The sequence below is a fragment of the Monodelphis domestica genome, chromosome 5 (genome assembly GCF_027887165.1).
Source record: "Monodelphis domestica isolate mMonDom1 chromosome 5, mMonDom1.pri, whole genome shotgun sequence".
Lineage (NCBI taxonomy): Eukaryota > Metazoa > Chordata > Mammalia > Didelphimorphia > Didelphidae > Monodelphis > Monodelphis domestica.
In genome coordinates this window covers 13,095,725-13,119,875 of record NC_077231.1, presented here as the reverse complement: position 1 = coordinate 13,119,875, position 24,151 = coordinate 13,095,725, and the positions used below count along the sequence as shown (strand labels likewise).

At 49.8% G+C, this 24,151-nt stretch overlaps 1 protein-coding gene across 4 annotated transcripts in view; it reads left to right on the top strand.

Moving 5' to 3' along the window:
- The window catches only part of FBLN1 (fibulin 1), a 73,422-nt gene extending 49,997 nt beyond the window's left edge, over window positions 1-23,425 (top strand). For 2 of the 4 annotated variants that reach the window (XM_001378451.4, XM_007502608.3), the window contains exons 15-17: window positions 13,534-13,676; window positions 15,562-15,693; window positions 22,751-23,425. In XM_001378451.4, coding sequence (XP_001378488.1) covers window positions 13,534-13,676; window positions 15,562-15,693; window positions 22,751-22,890 — 415 coding nt within the window. In that variant the 3' untranslated portion in view covers window positions 22,891-23,425. Of the gene's footprint in view, window positions 1-3,770; window positions 4,182-13,533; window positions 13,677-15,561; window positions 15,694-22,750 lie in introns of those variants that run through there. The other 2 variants (XM_007502610.3, XM_056797621.1) reach the window with 1 other exon arrangement.
- Window positions 23,426-24,151: the final 726 nt, after the last annotated feature.

Below are 24,151 nucleotides of genomic sequence, written 5' to 3'. Positions count from 1 at the left end.
GGCTGGGATTCTTTCTCCCAAAGCAGCTGGGCATCCTGGGCTATTTCTCCCCTTCCTGCTGCAGGCCTTGGTCCAGTCTCTAGGACTGGAGGTTTTGAAAAGATCCAGCTTTGTTCCCAGGACATCCGACTACCTTGTTTACAGCTGCAAAGCCTAAAAGCAAGCTAGCTGTGGCTAGCTTGGCCACAGGCCAAGGAAGCACCCAGACCGATTGCCTTAGGGCTCAGGCCCCCGTCACTGGTGGTTGCTGGTGACAGGCAGAGAGATGGGAGGGAGTCTAGCCAAACCTCTCTGTTTACAGAGAAGGAAACTGAGGCAGGTCCTAAGGCTGTCTAGGGCCCTGCCATCCTTCCAGGGAGGGCTCAGCTTCCCCATCCCAGGGCAATTGGTGATCCATTCTGTGGCCAGATCACATCATTTCTGTCAGGACAGTAGTTCCCTGATTGAGGCCCTGGGCATCTCTTGTCTTTTCACTGGTTTCCCTGGCGCCACTTTCTCCCCTCTATCTTTCCTCCTGGGGGAGGGATGGCTGCTGTGCAGGTATGGAAGTGGAAGTCAAATGTCACCAAGGCTGGTCCAACTAGACACAGAGTTCTCTTTGGCATCCAGAGTGCTTCCTCCTTTGCATTCCTCTCACTTTCTACCTCCTCTCTTCCCACTCAGTAATTCTAGGGTCCAAATTCCCTGGACTCCTTCCTCCTCTTCCTCCTCTTCCCCCTCCTCCCTCTCTTCTTCCTCTCCTCCTCCCCCTCCCCTTCCTCCCCTCTCCCTCATCTCCTCTTCCTCCCTCCCTCCCTCTTCTCCTTCTCGACACCTCCTAGAAAAGCACCCAAACCTGGACAGCGCTCAGTTCTTGTCCACTTTGTCCCGTAGGGACTCTTCTGATTTGGAAGGATGGCCAAGAGCTTCCACTGATCATTTCACAAGAGTGGGGCCAGTATCGGCCAGAGGACCAAAAGGCACGCAGTTCACCAGGAGGAGCCTGGGGTGTCGGCACCGCCTTGGGGGGGGTCTTCTGTCCTTGAGAGGGGCCACTCAGGATGGTCCCTTCCCACTGTGGGCTGTTTGACTCCAAACTGCTGCTACTGCTGGGTGATACAGTGGTGAGGGAGGGGGTTTGCGTCCCATCTCTGCCACCTGTTTGTTGTCTGACCTGGGCCAAGTCCCAGTTCTGGGGCTCAGTTTTCTCAGCTGTTAAATGGGGATAAGGCTATCTGTAGTCATTAGCTCAGGGGAGGCTGCAAAGCCCTTCTGCAAGCCTAAGAGGGCTGTAGGAATGTGAACCGCCACCAGTCCTCCCTCCCCGTCATTGTGGGCACCCAGTCTCTGGCAGAGGGGCAACACGGGGTGCCACCCGGGCTCTGCTTTTATCTCGAGGGGAGGTCTGAGAGGGGGCCCCTCAAGCATTGGAGGGAAAGGCAAAGGGACTCAGAGGAGTGGACGCCTACAAATGCTCTCACCCCCATTTTACAGCGCAGGGAACTGAGGTGCAGAGGTGGGAGCTCACGTGCCCTTGGCCGCATGGGTCACAAGCCCCCAGCTGCCCCCCTCCTTTTCTGTCTCTTCTTTCTCCCCTCCCCCATCTCTCCCAGGCTGTGCTAATGCTATTCTCTGGACTTTACCTGGTCCGGCCCCTTCATTTTACTCGGTCTTCACAGCCTCTGCCCGTTGGAACTTGGCAGAAGTCCTACTTTGATCATTTCCCTTTCCCGGTGCCTCTGGAGCTCCCCCACTCTGCCCTTCCCGGACTTTCTTGCCAACAGCGCCGCCTGCCGAACAAGTAAGAACACATACACCGCCCAAGCCCGCACGGAGCTTGGGAGACAAGTTCTTTCCTCCCCTCCCCGGAGGCGGCCCCCTGGAATTCTGGCCCAAGGAGCCTTGGCGAGCCCAGTTGACAGATGAGGGGGGAAGCCATGGGCCAGAGCAGCGCATGTGAGCTGAGGCAGGGGCAGCATTCCCACCCAGTTCTCTGGATCCCCTGGATCTGAGACTGCTGCTTCTCTTCCATAGCCACTCACTGGGAGCCCTTGGCCAACCCCGCTGGGGCCGCCTTTCCTCCTCTGTTAAATGAGGGGTTGAATGAGGTCCTCTCGGACATCCCCCTACAAGTGTTGTTGCTTCCCAAGGGAGAGCCAGGGCTCTGCCCTGCCCATCCCAGCCCTGCCCTCCCCTCTTCTGGAGTCCATCTCCAGGCCCTTCCAGCTCTGGCACTGGCCCAAGGTCTCCCCCTACTCTCTCCTTCTTTTTCTTGTTTTTTTTTAATGGCTTTTACCATGTTCCCCGTGGTTCCACGTTTCTTGTTGTTTCCCTCCCCGTCCCATGGGTTAGATACATGTTATCCCCCTTCCTTTATCTTCATTCAGAAGCCCCCCAGCCCACCCCCAGCCCAGCTCTGCTGTCCTCTGACTATTTGGCAAAGAGATCTCTTTTTCCTATAGACACTCCGGAGTAATTGCTGGAAAGGGGCCATTGCAAGTTCTCTAACCCCAAGGTGATTTGTACTTCGAGTTCCCTCTAACCACCTAGCCAGGCCAGCAGAGGTCATCTACAGCCTTACTGAAGGGCTGAGCCTCATTCTCTTCAGAGATGGGGGTCTTACTACCTGTCAGCTCAGCTCACATGTTTGTCCAACACTCTCAAATTAGGATGGTTCTGATTCTGAATGAAACTCAGATTCTCTGATACTCTGATACATCATCTGTAAAGGGGGCCCCTCTCTGTTCTGGGTGCCCCCTTTACAGATAATGTATCAGGACCAGATGGCAGAGGAAAGTTGGGAAAAGCAGCCCCCAACAGGCGTTAGTAAGTGTTTGAGGGAGTGAGTGAATTTGCTTTCCTGGATTGCAACAAGATTTCCCCCTGGGTATTCTGCCAGCCCTTGGGGGGGACCCACCCAAGGCCACACCCCATCCCAGGGGCCAGTTGTTCCCAGCATCCTTTGCTCCCCGTACCCAGGCCACCAACTCCTTTCAGTGCTTCCTTCACTCACGGCTCTCACAGAGGTTCCATCCTTGCTCTTCTGGCCACCACTTTTGGCCCTTTCACCTCTTGGAACCTGGAGTACCAGGGGCACCCCCAGAGCTCCATAGGGGTTTATGATCCTTCATGTGCCTCTGGCTGTCACCTGCTAGGAACGTCAGCAACTCGTGGCTGCCTTTGTAGCTTTAGTCCCACAGCCAAGGTACTTGGCCAATCTTGGGAAAGTGGGGGAGGTGAGCAAAGAGCATCTTTTGAGTCTCTTCCATTACAGGATTGTCTTGTAAGACCCTTCCTCACTTTGCCCTTCTGTGTTCCAAGGCCCCTCACAGCCCTGACATCCCCTGCTTGAAGTTTCTGAAATTAGAGTTGTTTCATCCATTGTTAAAAAGGAATTCTCTCCTCCTACGAGCCTTTGGCAAGTCGTGACAGCATTTTCAGCCCTCCGTCACCAGGGAAAGGGAGGCTCAGGGGGCTGGGGAGCTCGGGTTTCTCTCCAGAAGGGCCCTTAGGGAGGATCTAGCTCACCCCCTGCGTTTCACGTAAGAAACCTGGGCTGGTGTTGGGTGCCAGGTGGTCGGAAGCCGGGTCTCTCACTGCACGTCTGCTGTTCTTCCCCAAGCCCAGCTCTTGGCCTCTGTGCCCTTCCAGCCCTCTTCTTGGGGATGCTGCCTGGGGTCCGGCCCCCCTAATCTTTTTGCCCCTAACCCTGTTCCACCCCGTCCTGTCTGCCTCGCTTGCTCCTTGGGCGCTAATCCTCCTCTTTCTTTGTCTTCTTCCTTTTCTTGCAGTCGCTGTGAGCGCTTGCCTTGTAATGAGAATCAGGAATGCCAGAGGCTGCCCTTGAGAATAACCCACTATCACCTCTCTTTCCCTACCACCATCCAAGTGCCGGCTGTGATTTTCCGCATGGGCCCCTCCAGCGCCGTCCCCGGGGACCGCGTCTACCTCTCCATCACCGGCGGGAACGAGGAGGGCTTTTTCGCCACTCAGAAAGTGGCCGTGCACAATAGCGTGGTGGCTTTGCACAGGCCAGTCCTGGAGCCCCGGGACCTGCTCCTTACTGTGCAGATGGAGCTGCTTCGTCATGGCACGCTGAACACTTTTGTCGCCAAGCTTCATGTCTTCGTGACTGCTGAGCTCTGAGCACCTCCCCTCTTCTCTGCTGGCCCCTAATAAAGTGTTCCCAGACTCCTCCTAAACCCTATCCTCCTTGTGGCTCTTTGGTCCTGTCCTGTCCCCTTTCACCCAACTAGGATGTTGGCAGGCCAAGTAGTTTATTTCTATTTTACAAATGAGGAAACTGAGGCTCATATCTTGCCCTCAAATACCCCTAGTAGGTGACACAATTGGAACCAGCATCCCGGCCTTCAGGTGTCTTTCCACTCTCTTCCCTGTCCTTGGATCCTTGGATGGTGGAGGACTTCTCCTCTGTGGTATCCTCTCTATGGACAACTCTGAGGAGATGGCTTTCCAGAGATGCCCCGGGCACCCTTAGCTAGAGGCCTGGGAGCTTAGATATCCAGCTGAGCCCTGATCCTGTTATCAAAGCCTTTCTAGCTTCACAGGGAAGTCCAGAGTAGGCACCCACCAGGCAAGGTGGGGTAGCTCATCTCCATGAGTTCAGATCCTGCCTCTGGCGGCATTTAACAGCTGTATGATCCTGAAGAAGTCCTAATACCCACTCTCGAGCCTCAATTTTCTCATCTGTAAAATGGGGGCCATCTACCTCCCAGGCTTGTTTGAAGGTCAGATGAGATCATGTGTGGAAAGGAAGCACTCTGTACATCATAGAGTGCTATAAAACAGCAAACGGCCCTCAATGTCTCCTTCTAAAGGCAGACTGCCCCCCCCTCCCCCCCCATGTGCAGGAGCCAGTCCACACAAGTCTTAGCAGAGGGCAGAGAGTGACCCAAGACTGAGCTTCAGAATGGGATCATTACAAGGCTTTCTTTGTGCTAGTTGATGGATTGTTTCTGAGTTCAGAATCTGTTGTTCTTTCTAATAAAATCACAGCATTTTAAACCCGAGTGCAGCTCCATAGACCAACTCCTCATTGTATTCTTATTTTCCATGTGAGGAAATGGTGGTCTAGCCAGATAATAGGAGGAATGCCCTAGAGTTGGGAAGGACCAACCCCTCATTTTAGAGGTGAGGAGATGGAGGCACGTAGAACTTAGGGGACTTGTTCAGGGTCACACAGACAGGGCTTGCTGCCTTCAGGTCTCATCACTGTCCCCAGTTGCCTCTAACATCACTAGGACAGGCCCTGATAATTGGCCTCCCTTTCCTTAGCCATTAGGGAATCCTGGTTTTTCTGAGAGTATGATCACTGGCTTAAGGGAAAAGGGAAATGTTGTGGGCGCTGTGGGTGGTTTGGGGTTTATTTTCACCAAGGGACTTTGTGATCTAGTCAGTAAACCTCTTCATCAGGCTGGGATCTCTCATTGCCTTACCTGTCTGAAATGGAGATCTTTCTTCCCTCTGCATGAAAGGCTGAGCTCTCCTGTTTTCCTGAGTCAAGGCAGTGGGAAGTCATTAATCCTGCCTCTTTCTGGACCGGGGACTTGGCCCTTAGAACATTCTCCTCAGGATGTAAACTGCTGTTTCTCTTATGTCTCTGGGTCTTCAGGGTCGAGGAAAGGACCTGGCACATAGTGTTTAAGCAAAGCTTATAGGATTGTATCAGCTGATCCTCAGGATGGCTCAAAGAGAGACATGACCAATGGTTACCCAGAGAGATCAGCTCTAGCAATGACTGCCTCCAACATCTGACATCATCCCATAATGAAGGCTGCATTGGCAGGAATAATGGGAATGGTTCCATTTCATTTGGCCCATGTTTGTGGCCAATATTTCCTGTGTACAGAACATCATGCTTGGGGAACACAAGTAATGACAAAAATGTTGGCAGCTGACATTAAGATGACATTGAAGGCTTCTGAAGCATACACTGTAGTTTAGCTAAGACGCAAATCTCTGCTCTTAAGAAACTCTCATCTCCTTGATAGAGATGACTTGGGTATCCTTTTTTCTAAAACAAGGGTTGGGGGAGAAAGATCTAGTGTCCAGAGTGGGGCATGTGTTAAAAGTGATCTGTAATGTAATGTAAAGTAAAAACTGATTTGTAATGCTGCCCTTTTGCTAAAAATAATTTATCAATATCTTTTGCATGACATCACCTACATTTCCCAACGCACCTGATTCTCCACCACTCCCCTTTCCCTCTCAGAGAGCCATCCTTTATAACAAAGAATCAACAAGAGAGGGGGAAATAGCTTAGCAAAATTAACCTACACAAGTCTGACTTCATCTATAAGGTTTCATACCCATAGTCCCCTCATTCCTCTTCTTTGGGGCCAAGTGGAATGGATGAAAAAACCCATTATTAAGCTAAATTTGTGCTTAGTGATGGAGCTACAAAGACAATACATCTTCTGCCTTCAAGGAGCTTACATGCTTTTTTTCAAATTTGTTTGTTTCTTTTTGTCTACTAATACAGAAAATTTTATTTCCTAGTAGGAAATATATATATATATATATATATATATATAAATGTATATATATATACACATATATTTCTTCAGTCATAATATCAGAGGTAATTAAAATTACAGGAATATTTTAAGGTCATATTTTCATACAATAACTTTTACTTCTGTTTTGTTCAAGACTCAACATCCAAATCTTTAAGCTAAATCCCTTCAAGGTGAAGAGGGAAATAGGTTCAAGTAGAGATAAATTTATTCTAAGTGATTTATCTATGGGCTACCCATTTACAGTTATTCAGATTTATCAACCATAGCCTTTGGGGTGGTGGTGGAAGAGGCCAGGGAAGCTCTGGTTAAAGAATTGGCTGATTAAAAGAAAAGATCCAAGAAAAAGATTACAAAATGGTGCCCAATTAACCCAGGAGCTGAGGAGGAGGATTTCATATTCATTTCTTTGCTTAGTTGGAAAGGGGATGAATGAGGTGAGAGAGGGAATATGGGGTGTATATAAATATATATATATATATATATGTTTTATATATATATAAAACAGATCCCCTCTCATTTTCCCGCATCAGAGATGTTAATAAAAGAACTTACAATCTAATGGAGAAGGGGGAAAATCACACATATGAGGAATGATGACTAAGGAGAGGCACTTTAGTCTGGAAAATTATGGAAATGGTGAATGGGACCAAGGGATTGTAGGCTAACAGTCCCCACCCAGGAAAAATGGCAGAGTTAATTTCCTAGTTCATGATTCTAGTGGTTGGCATGGAGGCTGAAGAGGTCATTGGAGCAGAGGAACAAAGTGATGGTGGATGCTTTCCCAACACAGGTTTTGGGAGGGGCAGTCACCTACCAGGTTGGAAGTTCCTTCTTGGTTATTCTAGTTTCACAACATTAAATTTTGCTTATTTGGTGGGTCTTTTCTTGTATGTTCTTATCGTTATTGTGTCTATATTCCTTCTAGTTTCCTTGGCTCTTCTGATTCCCCTCTGTATCAGTTCATGTAGATCTTGCCAGGCTTCTCTGTATTCATCACAGACACTGTTTCTTATAGCACAGGAGTATTCCATTACATTTGTCTAGCACAATTGGTTTTGCCATTCCTTAACTAATGGACACCTACTTTGTTTCCAGTAAGCCCTGTCATTGAAAAAAAAATAATAAAGGTGAAAGTAGATTGGTTGCATAGACAAGAATAGGACTAGGGGGAACTGTAGAGTCACCCAGTATTCTGAGAGTGCTGGTACAGTGGCTGGTGGTCTGGGATGACCCTTATGGGAGCAGTGTTTAAAAGGACATTAGTTATCCTTTTGCCATGAATGAGAAGACTGATGCATGATATTCTTCAAAAACCAGATGTCTGGCATCATCCAAGTCAGGCCAACTTCCACAATCCCTGAATGAGATGGTTCTTACTGTAGGGGTGGGGAGAGAGAGGATATCAACTCTCCCTGGCCCCACTGTAGTTCAGGCTCGCCATCCAGTCCTATGATTCATTTCAAAGAAACAAGCTGAATTTAGAGCAAAGTATACTTTGAGCATTTGAGAATCAGAGAGATGAGAAGGGCTCCAAAATGACAACATTGATGTCAGTCATGATTGGCTTTTTAAATTCTTTTTTATATTTTAAAACTTGTTTAAAAGATATTTTATTTTGCCAATTACATGTAAAGACAGTTTCCCACATAAATTATCTGAAGTTACAAGATCCAATTTGCCTCCCTCATTCCCTTCCCTCCCCCTTCCCAGAGATGGTAAGCAATTTGACATGATCTGCTTTTTCATAATTAATAATCAGCCCATTGGAATCTCCACTTCTCTATTTGTCTCAGTTAATGGTTATATGGGAAAGATGGGGACCATTGTCAAATGTCCCTGATAGCTTCCTCCATCTTTAGAGAGATGATGATTCACTAAAGTTGTTGATAGATGGGAGAAGAGTCAGTAGGTCTTTAGTGATGCTCTCGAAGCCTGAGATAGTCTCTAGGTAGTTGTACCAGGACTATTCGGACCTCACTCTTGGTCTGGATCATTTTCTGGTACCTCTTCTGACACTTTACAAAAGAAATTATTGTGATATGTGCCTGTGCCTAGCTATCAGGAGTCCTTCACCAGATCATATAATTTATTCCTAGAATACATTTCAGTCCAGACTTGTGATTTCATTGATAAGTGGAACTCCAAGATGAGGAAGCTCTGCCTGCCAATCAGACCAACAAATAAAGCCTTGGAGAGTGGCCTGAGACCCTGAAAGATTTAGGAACTTGCTTGGGATGTCCTGGCTAGGATGTAGTAGTAAATAACAGCAGGATTCTGCTAGGCTTGCTAAGGATCTGGGAATAGTAGGACACTGTCATTGCCCTGCGATCAGAATTGCTGAGGATGGGATGCGCAGTGGCAAGAGGAAGAGAAAGACTATGTATGCCCAGGTCAGGCAATCAATAAGGACTAACTGTGTGCCATGTGTAAGGAGCTGTGGATGCAAATATAAAAGTGAGCTTACATTCTGTTAATGACTATCCATCATGATAGAAGATGCAAGAAGCATCATCAGTGGTGTTCTGAAGGGCAAGAATGGGAAAGATAGAGGATTGTCATGTAGCAAGAGGGATAAGACAAATGAGGGAGAACATGAGGGCCCATCTCACTCCCCCCAGGTCGCCCTACCCTGTACCCAGGACACTGAGTGGAATCCTCTGTGGAAGATTTGACAAGATATCAGTCAGTCAAGAAATCAACTGGTATTGATTAAGCACTGGCTATGTGCCAGGATCTAGAGAGTAATCCCACATTCTGATCTGCACCATGGGGCCTGCCCACCTGGAGATGACTAAGTCCATGGAATTCTGTGATGTAAGAAATAACAGTAACATTTTCTGGTTCTGGTTGTGAGGCACAGACATACAATGGCTATGAAGAAGGCTTTGTGCAGGAAATTGGACTTTTCCTAGGAGTTCCTGGGAGACAGAAATTCCAAGGAGTTTCTTGAATAAGACTCATAGTAAGGCATATCCAGAAGAAAAAGCAGCCCTCTTTCCAAGCTTCAGCCTGCCAGCATAATCAGCTTACAGACTCTTTAGGGGAAGACGGAGTGGGTCTTCCCAGGTTAGTGACATTCTGTAATAACAAAGGTGATATGTGAGATACCTGTTGTCAGTAAAACAAAAGGTGCATTTGGCATCCACCCAGCAGTCAAACCAAGACAGATCAGGCAGAAGTTATTTTAAACAACTCAGTGTTTTGTTAGTGGATGAGCTTGAAATTGTTTGGAGATGTACATTGTGGTTTCAAAGTAATTATCCAAACAGTGAAGCAGCGATGATTCCAGAACAAGAGCATCTTCCTACTATTTTAACAAGCATATAGTGTCTGAGAAGGGATGTGCAGACCCACTTTCTGGCTCAGACAACAGCTGTATGCCTGTGATTGATTCTGGGTGCTGCACTTTAAGAGGGACAGTGAAAAATGGAACTGGATCTAGAATGGGCCCACCTGGAAGGTAAGGGCTGGAGGTTGCCCTACAATGATGATGATGAACCTATGGCACAGGTGCCAAAGATGGCATGCAGAGCACTCTCTGTTGACACATAGCCGCCCTCCCTGACTACCCCCCCCCCCGAATTTGTTACTAGAAAGGCAGAGGGGCCTTGGACAGAACCACTCCATTTTCCCTTTCCACCATGCCTGATGACATTTTTTCACATCACCCACCCCTATGCCCAGCAGCCCAATGGGAGCTCACAGGGATAAGGTAGGTGGCTCGCAGGCAGCAGACCTGGAGGGGAGTGGGGAGCTTGGGCCACTCCTCTCTCCCTCTCTACTCAGTGAGGATCTTCCTCACTTCATCCACCCAGCAGCCCAATGGGAGTACTTTCTCCCTCCCCTTTGTGGGATAAGGGGTGGGTGGGGTGCACTAGGGATTTGGGGGGGAAGGGGCACAGCACTCGCTCTTGGAGGTGAGGCCTGGCACTCCATCTCTAAAAGGTTTGCCATCACTGCCCTATGAGGTTCACTCGAAGGAATTGGAGACATAAAATTGAGAGCTATGCACAAGTGTTTGAAGGGCCATTGTCTATTGGGAGATGAAACTTAATCTGCTTGGCCCCAAAGTATAAAATAAAAAAAAACAGGATAAAAGTTCAGAGGAGAAAGATTTAGTTTTTTTTTAAACCCTTACCTTTCAATACTGTGTATTGGTTCCAAGGCAGAAGAGTGGTAAGGACTAGGCAATGGGGGTTAAGTGACTTACCCAGAGTCACACAGCTGGGAAGTGTCTGAGACCAGATTTGAACCCAGGACCTCTCATCTCTAGACCTGGCTTTCAATCCACTGAGCTACCCAGCTGTCCCCCATATTTAGTCTTAAGGAAAAGCTTCCTAACATCAAGAATTATCCTAAAGAGCTATTCACTATCTTGGGTGGTGATGAGTTCCCTGCCACAAGAGATCTTTAAGGGAGTTGAACATTTATCAGGGCTGGTGTGGAGCAAATTCTTCAAGTATGAGTTATTCTGGGAGACCTTGGATTCTCTCTATCTATAAGATTCTGGGATTGATAGACTCCTCAGAAATCCAGTGGGCTGATTGATTTCCTTCTTATCCCCATTGGTCTCTTGAGGTTGCTTCTCTTCTCTTCTATCAGAATTGCTTGTATTGGTATCTTTGAAATTTCATTTTTGAGACCTTCTACTCCCTTGGACTAATATTCTGAATCGTTTTGACTTTGATGGCCCCTTCTCTCGACCTCAGTTGGATCTCTGAGGCCACTGATGTGGATGCACCCTCTGAGGGCACAGCTGCCACTCCATTCAGTCCCATGCTACATCCTTCTCTGATATTGTCTTGGGAGCCCTTTCTCATTTTCTCCTGAGAGGATAAGGGGAGCACAGGAGAGTTCTATCAGTTACTCCCTGCTCTTGACATCATATTAAGATGTTTCTTGACATCATGAAAACCATGATCATCTTTTTTCATTGTACACTTTTTGGATGGCATCTTTCACTTCATAGTAATTCATTTGCTTCATGTTGCAATCTGCTCATGCCTACCATGCCCCTCTCAGATGCCCTCTGAGTGACAATTATTCTCAGCTCTTTGGAGGCTGGCATATTTCACGAGGATACCACAGTGCTGGTAGGATCCTGGTGTTAAAAAGATGAGCAACACTTTGATTCAGAGAGAATTTGGGAGTCATTAAAGGAATCTTGCAAGTTTCTGAAAGTCATGCAGCCCACCCTTTTCTTCCTGTTTAATTGTGGACCCAACTCATTGCCCATTAGTCAAGTCTGTGTATCTATACATATACACACATATGCACATACATACATTATATATATTAAGTTTTATAGCTTTGTATGTCTAATTTCATGTCATCACTTACAAAATAGAGAGAAGGGAGCACAATTTATTAAGCCCTACTATGTGCTAGGAACTCTGCAAAGAACATTACAATCTGATAATAGGTATTATGTCTGGACTTTCTTATAAGTCATCACTTGTGTAAAATAAGAGCTTCCCAGCTGTTTGCTTTCTTTTTGTTAAAGAGAGGTCCAGCAGAGGTCTGGATAACTGAAGTCCCATGTCACTCCTATAATGTGCTCCTGTGTAAGGTTTGTGATGTTTTTCAGGCTCGTTGATTTGCTTTTTTCTGGGTGGTCTGCAGTACACCCTCAGGATAATAACCCTTGCCTTTCTCCCTCCATAGCTTCTAAAACCCATTCTTTAGATTCTCTGAAACTGAAACTGTAGAAGAAGTGAGAATAAGTAGACAAAAAAAAAGTCATGGAGGCTCAGAGAAAGTGGATGAAACCTTGTTGCATTTTATGCATTGAAATGAATATAAATGCAAATAGCTGTAAAGCATAGTTGTATTAATATTTAATAGTAGATATAGATTTTTACATTTACATTTACATTTTACATTTACAATTAATATTTAATAGTAGATATAGATTTTTACAAATGAGAAAAATTTTCAGATATAATGTAATGGAGATGTATTCATTGTTCATGGTTGGGCCATGCTGAATTTAACAAAGATTATGGCATTTCCTGAATTACAGGCTTAGTGGTATGCCAATCAAATAGCCAAGGAGTGGGTTTACAGAAATAGCCAAAATTATGATAGGATTACCTTTGACGTGCAAAAGTCATCCAGAATTTCAAAAGAAGTAATGGGAAAAGTGGGAGTAAAAGGGAAGCTAGTATTGCCACTTTTCAAACCATATTCTAAAGCTAGAATCATGGCTACTGCTTCATCTGAGAGTCTGTGGCAGCTAAAGATTCCTGGGAAGGTTTGTGCTTGGAAGATTGTTCCAGCAGCCAGATAAAGAGCAGAGGGCAGGCCAGCTTGGTGTGACCACAGAGAGCAGGAAAGGGAGGAATGTTTAATGAGGCTGGAAAGACAGATAAGGGCCAGTCAGAGGAGTCATTATTTACCCCTAGAGTTCAGAGGGAATCACTGACACTTTAGAGTTTGCACCTACTGTATGCAGGCCCCCACTTGGAGTATTTCAGACACTAGGTGGTCAGAGGCAGACCTCAGAGGGTATGTGTGTGGGGATGGGGAGAGTATAGCTCTATGACCTCTGTGAGAGATGAGGATGCTCGGGGACACTTGGCTCAAGTCCACAGGGTCAGCCAAGTAACTCAAACTTGGGGAGGTCGTGTTAATTGTCTCCCCCTCCCCTCTTCATGCCCTTTGTTATTTCTCCTAATAATAAGACTGCTTCTTTTATGCTTCATACTTTACAAAGCATTTTTCTCACAATGTAACTGTAAATGTAAAAGTAAACAGTGCAGGCATTATGCTCCCATGTAAAGAACAAGATGAGGCTAGACAAGATAAAAGGACTGCAGAGCTCAACAGTGTCAAAATTGGGATTCAAACCCATATCTGCTGGCTCCAGGTTCAGCCCTAGACTTCAGTGGTCCTTCCCCTGGGAAATGTCCCCCCACCCCACCCCCGGCTGGGTCCTGCCTACCTTCATTGCCCTCCATCTCTCTTCTGAGTAACCGTTTCCATCCACATGTCTTTTTGCCATCGTTTCTCCCAGGATCCGACATGAGAAGACGGATACTGTTCGCTGCATCAAGTCCTGTCGGCCCAATGATGTCACTTGTGTGCTGGACCCTGTCCACACCATCTCTCATACAGTGATCTCACTGCCCACATTCCGAGAGTTCACTCGTCCTGAAGGTAAGGGTCAGCTTGACAACAAGGGCTGCTCTAGCATTGCCTGTGGGCAGAGCACACGTGGAGGGGGCAGGAGTGGGCAGTGTGGAGGCTGGAGTCAGGTCTCCTGATTACTTCTGGCTTTTGTCAGAAGATTGTGGTGTCTTTCCCCGACGGCTCAGGCTATCCTCCCTGATTGGACTCCATGCCCATCTTTCTCAGTCTTGGCCATTTCAACTCGGCACTGTCTTCTGATCTCAATTTCCTCCTCCCTTTTCCTGTCACCCATCCCTGCCACGTCTCAGCTCTCTGTCTTCCTCTTCTGTTCTGTCACATGAGCTGCTGAACATGGTCAAAGGAAGGAAATCATACTACTGTGCTGACTGTACAGCTAGAAACCACGTTTTTTTTTTTAATTTTTATTTGGTCATTTCCAAACATTATTCATTGGAAACAAGATAATTTTCTTTTCTTCCCTCCCCCCCCCCACCTCTCCCAAAGCCCACACGCGATTCCACTGGGTATCACATGTGTTCTTGATTCAAACCCATTTCCATGGTGTTGGTATTTGCATTAGCGTGTTCATTCAGAGTCTCTCCTCAGTCATATCCCCTCCACCCCTGTAGTCAAGCAGTTGCTTTTCCTCGGTGTTTTTACTCCCACAGTTTATCTTCTGTTTGTGGATAGTGTTTTTTAGATCCCTGCAGATTGTGCAGGGACATTGCATTGCCACTAATGGAGAAGTCCATTACCTTCGATTGTACCACAGTGTATCAGTCTCTGTGTACAATGTTTTCCTGGTTCTGCTCCTTTCACTCTGCATCACTTCCTGGAGGTTGTTCCAGTCTCCATGGAATTCCTCCCCACGTTAAGTTTTCTGATTTCCTAGTCCCACATTTAACTCATATTGACCTCATCATAGCCCACTAACCCCCCCAGGGCTTTTCACCTCATAGTAACTCTTGTCTTTCTCCCTACTCATCACCTATCCAGTGTTTGTGAAGCTGACTTCTTGAACCCATGTGTAGACCTTGCCATTTATCCCTATTACATTTCATGTTCTTTGGTTCTAAATTGACTAAATTAATTAATTAAAAAAAAAGAATACCCCCCCATTTCATGTTCTTTAGGTCTAAATTGACTAAATAAATTAATTAAAAAAAAGAATACCCCACCCCAATTTCATCTTCTTTGGGTCTAAATTGACTAAATAAATTAATTAAAAAAAGAATACCCCCACCCCAATTTCATCTTCTTTGACGTGACCCATCCTTGTAGTTATCTGCTAGCTTATTGGTCCCTAGCTTTGCCATGCAGTGGCACTTTCTCCCCCTTGCTTTGTTTCATTGGCAGATTTGGTCATCTATGACCTCATTCAAGTTCTTGATCAATATTTTCAATAAGGCAGGACCAGAGACAGATCCATGAGGTGCTTCCCCCAAGACCTCCCTCCAAATGAACACCTCATTAATGATGCTCTGTGGGTGCCACCATCCCACCAGTGTCAAGCCCTCCTAGCTACACTGTCATTCAATGCACACCTTTCTAGCCGTGAAGGCAGCACTTGAGACATCCTTCTGTTCCTTGTTAGCCTAAACCCAGCTTGTTAGTGGCCTGAGAGATGAGGGCTTTGTATTCCCGAGCTGAGGCTCCTTGTTCTGTATCGATGGCTGAGAATCCCATTCAAAGGGACATTTCTCATCGGGCTCAAGGATGCTGGCAAAGAAGTATCTAGGGGAGATGCTCTGGGCAAGGGCTCTCCAGAAGAGGTCTGCTTGTTGGTTTGACGGTCATCCCCCTTCTTTGACATCTCCTCCTTCGTTCTTCATCCCTGTCCAATTTTATCTACAAGTCTTTCTCTGCTCAAAGTGGCAGTCTGCCCCTGACTTGTGCCCTTTCTCACCGGCAGAGATCGTCTTCCTTCGGGCCGTCACACCTGCATATCCAGCCAACCACGCTGACATCATCTTTGACATCACGGAAGGGAACCTTAGGGACTCCTTTGACATCATTAAGCGCTATCTGGATGGCATGACCGTAGGTGAGTGCACTTTTCTGATGTCCTTGTGCCTCCCCAAAGTCTGTCAAACTCTGCCAAATCCTGCCAATGCCAAGCTGTCAGGCAGGGTGGGCGAGCTCCCTCCAGTCACCCACCCTTCAAGGTCCAGCTTGGGTTTAACAGCTTTGATCTCTTCCTGCAGTATTTTATTGCTGTATAAGTTGGGGTGTCTACCATATTGCTTTTCCTGGACTGTTAGCTCTATGTGGATTAGAACTGCATTTCCTTCTATTTCCCAATCTCAAGGATTATTATTTTTTTAAAAATCCTCACCTTCTGTCTTGGAATTGATCCTGTGTATTGGCTTCAAGGCAGAAGAATGGTAAGGGCTAGGCAATGAGGATTAAGTGACTTGCCCAGGGTCACCCAGCTGGGAAGTGTCTGAGGCCAGATTTGAACCTAGGACCTCCCATCTCTAGGCCTAGCTCTCAATCCACAGAGCTACCCAACTGCCCCTCTCCAAGGATTATTTTACTGAAAGGAATAGAAATGTTTAGAAGAGGGCAGCAGGGTGCCTCAGTGGATTGTGAGCCAGGTCTAGAGACAGGAGGCCCTGGGTTCAGATCTGACCTCAAACACTTCCTAGCTGTGTCACTTCACCCCCCTTGCCTGACCCTTATTGTTCTTCTGCCTTGGAACTAATACACAGTATTGATTCTAAGATAGAAAGTGAGGCTTAAAAAAAGCAAAGTGTTCAGGAAATACTTGTGGAATTGATAAAAAAAATCTGTCTTCACAAGAGAGGAAACAGTCCAGATGGATTCATAGTGTAGACTGCGATGTCCTGAACACAAGCTGTGAAAACCTAAAGGGGGCGCTACAGCAGAGAACACCTACAGAAAGACAACGGGGAAGAGGCCTTAGAATGGGGGATGCCAGAGCTGGAGAGGCCCTCAGAACTCAGGCCTGCAGAATTCCACGAAACTTCCTCTCGCGCAGTTTGGGATTTGCGTCACGAGGTGGCGATATTGGACCACCCAATCCTGACCGCCTCTTCATTCTGCTGTCCAATGGCTTGGGGGCTGACAGAATGGGGCAGATGGAATGGGCCCTCTGGCCTCGGCCAAAGATCCCTGGGCAGCAGCAGTCCGAGTTTGCAGCCCCCCTTGGCTCCAGCCCCTTCCCCCTTCCCGCTCTAGAAAGAATGAAGGAAGGGTTCCCTGGCATCACGAGGGAATCTTCTTGGAGTTCACTGGCGAAGAATGGCAGAGGCGGGGAGGGCCAGGGCTGGGAAGGGGGCATTCAGAGGCTCACCTTGGTGGAATTGTGGCCCTTCGGATCCCTACAAGCATTACCATTTTTCCTTGGACCCTGAGACCCGGGAACATGGAATGGCAGATTCAGAAGGAACCTTAGAAGTCATTTTCTCCCAAATGCCCATTTTTCAGCTGAGGAAAGTGAGGCAGGCAGAGGAGGAAATGAATGAATGGATGTGCTGCAGGTCCAGGCCTGATCCCTGGGAGTCCTGGGGTCTCTCACTTCCCTCCCAGGCCCTCCAACCACATATCACAAATAATTCCACATAAAAGTCCAGCTTTTCTCGTGAAACCTCCCTTCAAGCTGCTGCGCAGGGCCCACAAAGCCCAAACAAAACCCCAGGCTGTCCCCAAAGCCTTCCAAGCAGCCCCTGCCTCCGGACTCCCAGGAAGCCCAGCCAAGCCAGGAAGCCTGTGTTCAAAGGCCCCGCCAGGGAAGTAATGAGAGCCCCCCGTGGCTGGTATTCTCCCCCGAGACTTGGCAAGCCACCTTCCCAGCCTGAGCCACCTGAGTCAGAGCTCCGCTAGTGGCCGCTTGTTCTCAGGCCGGGAGGAAGCTTCCCTCCTCCCCAGGGCCCAACCTGGCCAATTGCCAGCCGCAGAGATGCGTGTCTCACAGAAGCTTTTGAAGGGAGCGGCTCAAGTTCTTGGGGGAGACAGGAGGCCAGCCGGGAACCCCTTCAGATCTGCTAGGAGAGGCCAGAAGGCCAGAGGCAGACTCTCCATCCCCCCCCCGGACTGTGGCCACACTTGTGAGAGCCGACGGGCCGCCCGAGTCCTTGAGTCTGACAGGGGGGGAGACGGAGGCCAGGATGGCCCTGGACATCCTCAAGCGGCACGATCCAGGCGGGACCCAGGCTGGAGTCCCATCTCTATTTTGTCTGTCCATCCCTCTCGAGGAAGGAAACCATTCTTGGTGTGTCTGCCTGCACGGCCCCTTTCCTGACGGCTTCTGCTCACGCATCCCGTCTGTCTCCCTCCGGCGTCCTTTCCAGGAAGCTCTCTCCAGGCTAAAGGCCTCCCTGCTCCTCCTGCCACTGCTCCCCACGAGGCATGGCTTAGAGGCTCTTCCCCAGGCAGGGACCAGCTCAGAAGCGATGATGATGATGGACCAGGAGTGACCGGTGTCTGACCAGGGCGGCTCGGGGCCTCAGATCCCTGACCCTTGCTTGGGGATTCCTGATGAAGCTGCTGGCCCGTTTGAGGGCACCAAGACTACCTTTGAAGCTCCAGAAGCTACTCTTCTTCTCTCTCTCATAAGAGAGACCGTCTGGCGTCTGTCTGAGGTAGGAATCCCTCCTCCTCATCACACGCTAGAATACAATCCCTGCTGGCCAGGGTATGTGAGCTAAAGGATGGACTGGTGCCTGAGAGATCTCATGAGGAAGGTAACCCTGAACTGTCCCGAAGGCATTCCAAGAAGTGGTGATACGGTATAGACATGGGGAACAGCTGGGGCAAAGGCCCTGAGGGAAGAGATTTATTGCAGAGGAGAGCTCCCCAAAGACAATCCTGAAGTTGCCCTGCCTCAACCAGAGTACCATGTTTTTAAAAAATCAAAATACGTCACCCCCACACACTTGTGGTCAAGTGTGAGTGTGCCTGCACCCATGTACGCTCGCTCACTCACTCCCTCTCAGTCCTTGGGCTTTCCCTGACACGAGCAGGAATGGGGAAGCGGAACGTGCCTCCCTTTTCATTCCTGAGAGTCCCGATGTGGACTCTCCCTGCTCCCCTTCTCTTCTATTGGGTCCGGCCCCAGAGGGCAGGCAGGGCACACTGGAGACTCAGAGAGGGAAGCGGTTAGTTAGAAAACTGGGCTCAGTAGGAGGAGGAACCTCCTGGTCTGGCGGAAGAGGCTTCCCCGAGGCAGCCAGGGAGCAAGGATGGGCTAAGGATCTGAGCCCTTCTCCCTTGGCGCCCACTTCTCCCCCTGAGTGTCCAAACCTGGGGCTGCTTCCTAAGCTGGAGGCCTTTTAGCCTCGACCCTGGAAGCAGGTGCTTAGAACTGGCCAGGACCTGAGGAGCTGCACCCAGGCTCTCCCTGCTCTGAAAACCTGTGGTTCTGGCGGACGGATTTTATAGAGGAGTAAACTGAGGCAGAGAGGTAACAGCTGGGATGGACGGATCCTCGAGCCCCAAGCCAAAGCAGAGCACCAGCTAAGCTAGCGGAAGGATTCCGCATGACTCCAGTGGTCCCTCGCAAGCACTTCTGAACGAGGGAAGAAGTCTTGGTTTGGGAAGCTGAGGGTCTGGGTTCAAATCTGCTGCTTGATGCTTATGGTGCCTCGGTCAGCCCCTTCCTGCAGGGGATCCCGCAGGGTCCTATGATCCTGAGAATTCTTGGGCGGATAAGATGCTGAAGGATATGGAAAATACCATCAGTTCAGCCTTGGGAATAGCCCACGGATGTTATGGAAGGTGATGAGCCAGCTGGGATGGCTCCAGCTGGAACATAGAAACTAGGGATTTGGGCCCAGCCCCAACCATGGCCACCAGACCTTCGCGTGGGCTGAATCTCAGCTCTCTGTCTCTGGGTGTCCTGGGAGGCGAATCAGGCCTGGTTGGAGTCTGGGCAGGGCAGCTGCTCCCCTATCCCTCTGGAGCCCGGACCCTGAACCCCAAGGAGCATGGACCCCAGTGGGGAATGGCAGTTTTGAGAAGGCCGAGGGTTCTAGGCTGCCCACCAGCTCCTTCTTTTGCCTAGCCAGGCCCCCCACAATGGCAGGCTGCACCCCCTTCTTCCTCCCCTCCCCCCCCCCCCCCCCCCCGTCGATCTTCCCTGGCCCAGCCGCACGCCAGCCCCCATCTCTAAAATGGGGATGTAAAAGGGGTTGAAGATGGTCCCGTCCGTGACCCTTCCCTCCTGCCTCATTTGGAACGTTTGGCCAAGGATTAAGCTCCATTCCTCTGGCGCTCACTTCCTGATTCAGAAATTCCCCCTGAAAAGAGCCGCCCAGCCGTCCTCCTGCGCTGATAGATGGGATCTGCAGAGGCTTTCACACCAAATCCTCAGGATTAGGTAAGAGCTTTCCCCGACCAGTCTCCAGGGGAGCCGCTCTCGGCCTCTCCGTGGCCGCCTGCCAAGCTGTCTCCCGGGGCCTGGCCCGGGGGAAGGCCAGTGTCAGGAGAGGAATGGAGGGGAATGCTGGACCCTCATTCGGGGAGATCTGCCCCGCCGCTTCTCCCCCCGAGCCTCAGTTTCCCATTGTGACAGACTACAGAAGGGCCGCCGTCCTGCTGGATTCAGTCCTGGGCATCCCTCACCTGGGGAGAGGTGCCTGGTTTAAGGAAGGCCTGGGGCAGTGGGAAGCCCGTGCAGGGAAGGAGGCCTGTGAAGGCAGCTGGAAGGAGCCGGCACGATAGGTGACCGAAGAGATCACGATGGGCCCTCAAAGCGTGCCTGCCACCTAGAGGAGGGGTCAGGAGCCACAGCAGAGGAGGGTCTACGAAGGCAGAGGTGAAAGCCGCTTCCTCACCAGGATAGCTGCCGGACACAGAAGGGGCTGACTCAAGGCGAGTCTGAATAGCCAGTAACTTGGGGCTTTTCATGCTTCAGGAGGGTCGGGATCTTCGAGAGTCGGTGATTCTGGGACTAGGCTAAGGCTGCTCCTCACGGGTGGCTGGCCCAGAGCTCATCCCTGGGGGCAGGAAGGCCCAGAGATCTTTCTTCCTCCCTTCCCCATATCATGGAGAAGCATGCCACAGCTGATCTCAGCACCGGCTCTCCTGACCTTCAAAGAAGTGGCCTCAGTTTCCTCCCTTGTCAAAGTGGAGACCACGAAGACGTGAACATCTTCCCAGGGTGGCCAGGAAAGGGCTCTGGAAACCATGGACTGTGAGTTCAGACAGCCAGATTTCAAGCTCGAATGAGCCTTTGGGGCCGCTCAGTCCAAGCTCTTCATTTGACTCCAAAGGCCCAGAACATGGGCCCTTCATGGGAAACATGGAGGATCTGCCCAAGGTCTCGTGGGGCTACAAGGCAGAGGAAGGATTTAAACTTGGTTCTCTGACTCTCTATCTAGAATTCTTCCCACTGCATCATGAACCAGTTCCTCCATGAAGTCAGTCCTCAGTCCCATCCCCAGGAAGGTTCAAGCACCCCAAGGTATCCCCAGCTTTCCAGAGAGGAGAACCTTTTAAAAGGCCCTCCCTGGGGGAAGGAGCTCCTATGATCTGGGCCCCCAGGCCCAGTGGGGAGCATCTCTGCCCCACCAGGACCTGCCTTGGATATCATCTGGCCCCTCTATAAATTATTCTTCTCTGGGTTGTGAACCCACCCAGTAGGGAGGCCCAGAGGACACTCACTCAGGGAACAGCCATCAATCTGGAGGCTGACTCACCCGACAGGCACCTCAAGGCTCCAGGCAGTGAGACGCATTAATCAGAGTGGAGTACACCCACCAAAGGGCACTTTCAGGGGATGCTTTGAAAGGGCTGGGCCCTGGCTCCCCTCACAGCCCGCAGCCCCAGAAGGAAGGGCTGGGCTGAGGATGGGGAGGTAGGATCCCCCTGCATGGATGGAGGTCCCAGAGGGAGGCCGATTTGATTGTTAGAACTTGGAGGGGCCTTAAGGATCCAGCATTGAAGCCCTATCTTGAAGCCTTTGGGACAGCCTGCACAGGACCAGGATCCAAGGGTCCCTTCCCCCTAGCCCACTCCAGGCTCTGTGGATCATTTGGCCATTGCCCACCCCTCCACACTGACCCAGGTTGGACCTTAAGAACACACTCATTGCCCTTCACTGGCCTTGCTGGAGGTCTAAGGAGAGTGCCAAGGGGAGAGGACCCCTTTGTCATAGATGTGATAGTCATATTCTGGATGGCAGACATGGAATCTACTGGCACTTTAAAGAGGAAGAAACTGAAGCAGAAAGAGATGAAGTGACTTGACAAGCATCCCACAACTAGGAAGCCTTTGGGGCAGGATTTGAACTCAGGACTTCCACCTTGTTGTCTTCATGGACATGGGGGAAGGTTCTAGAAGCCTGGGGGACTAGCTGAATAAGAGAGTCCTCCCAAAGCTGACCAGAGAAGGGCAGTAGGTTGGTTCCTCTGAGCTGAGAGAAAAAGGGTTGGCTGAGGGGCAAACAAAGAATTCCATTAAGGAAGCAGAAATGCTGCCTTGTATAGGTGGGGTCAGCACCAGAACCTTGGGAAGGACAGAGAGGCCTGCAGCCTTGGGGGAAGGCTAAGGCTCATGGCTGTTCTGTAAGGAAGAGGAGGAAGGGGTCCTGCCAAGTACAGGAAGAAATATGTCCTTGGCTATGGTCCCCTAAAGGGAAAGAGAACACCCTCACCAACACTGGCCACTTTGGTTGGTTTAGACAGCCCCTTCCCACTTTGTGGCCCCCGTGGCTCCATTGTCCTCAGCCTCCCCAGGCTTTCCAAGGAATTCATCTCATGTCCAAACCTCAGAGCACAGACGGTGAGCCGTCACCCGGGAACTTCCAGATGAGGAAGGGCCTCCCTGACGCAGACAGGGCAGCACCCTCTTGGCAGGTCCCATCTCCTTGGCTAGGCCGACCAGCCTGCATGTGTCCAGGTTAGGACACAGGCCTCTCTAGACTCTCGAATGCCACAATCAATGAGCATGATAAAACAATCCTCTCTGACCCACCAGAGGAAGGCAGCAAAGAGGAGGCATCAGCTCCCAGGAGACAGAAATGAGCTATCTGGCCGGCGCCTGGGCCCAAGGTCATGGTGGGGGGAGGCAGGGTCTGTATTTCTCTGCTGCCCCACCCCCCTCCCGTCGCCCTGACCCCATGTTCTGTCTCTCCACAGGTGTGGTGCGCCAAGTCCGACCCATCGTGGGCCCCTACTATGCTACGCTTAAGCTGGAGATGAACTACGTGGTGGGTGGGATGGTCTCCCATCGCAATGTGGTCAACGTCCACATTTTTGTTTCCAAATACTGGTTCTGAGAGTCGGCAAAGCCGCCCAGGATCATCCCCACCTCTGTGTATAAGGCCCAATATTTTCTTCCCTTTGTCTGCTCGTCTCTGTCCTGAGGACGACCCGCCCAGAACTGTGCTGGAGATTAGGAGGAAGGGGCAAGAGAAACCCACCCGGCCAGAGATGGCCTACAGCCTTGTCACGTCTGCAGAAAGGGCCACCAGGTGTTGGCCGGAAGAGGAGGATCTTTGGCAGAGATGAAGTAGATGACCCTTCATTCCATCCTTTCTAGCCACATGCACGTCCCGACCCAAAGAAACACAGCCAGTGCCTGCGTGTGCAGTATTCGATGGTATTCAATGCTCCCGGAATGTTCAGAAGGGATGATTGGCTGCCAAAAAGGAACCCTGGTTCAAGACACCAATCCCTCCCCACTCTGGGGACCCCCCCCCCGTGTATGTAGCCAAGTTCCTGCGATAATGCAATGAATGTATTTTCTGCACCCCTGTTGTCATTTGTGGTAGAGATGGGAAATAAAGAACCCCACAATCATGTATTCACTCAGCAGCATCTCATAGGTCCTTAGGAAGCACTGGTGACACGTCATGGTGGTGTGAAGGGTGTCCTGGGCTCTGGGATGCTGGACCAGGCAGGGACAGTAGAGGTGGGATGGCTGGTCATTTGGGCCACAGCTGTTAGTGAAGGATGGAGTAGATTGAGATTTGGGTCAAGGGAGGAGAGACCCACATTAAGGAATCTGAGGACCCCGGAAGATGAAGAAGTCTCCGTGCCTGTGAGAGGATTTTGTTCTCCAGGAGCCAACATCCACATGAGCCATGGCTAGAAGTCTCCATGACACAAGGGAGAGTGCAGAGTGTAATGAATGGCGAGTGGGGTCCAGGCAAGAGTACCTGGGACCGTCTAGAGGTGAACTGGGGAGGCTTTGTGGAGGAGGCTGTCCCTGAATTGGATCTTGGGGGCCAGAGGGCCAGAAGCTTTCAAAGTAAGGGAGGCATCTCTTCTGAGCCGTCCTGGGCCCAGAGATGACAAAAGCAAGGCAAGGACACAAGAGGAGATACAGGAATGGGCAATAGGCTGGGATATCTAGGACTGAGGGTCAGTAGGAGGAGACCATGGCAACTGGGAGCCAGATGGAAGAGGACCTCATGGGCTACCACAGGCGGTGTCAGGAGGAATGGACATGTCTATACCTGGGCACTTCCTGGTTGACCAAGTGGCTCATATCCATAGCTTCATGTGACCACAGCAGAGGGGAAGCTGTCAGAGGTG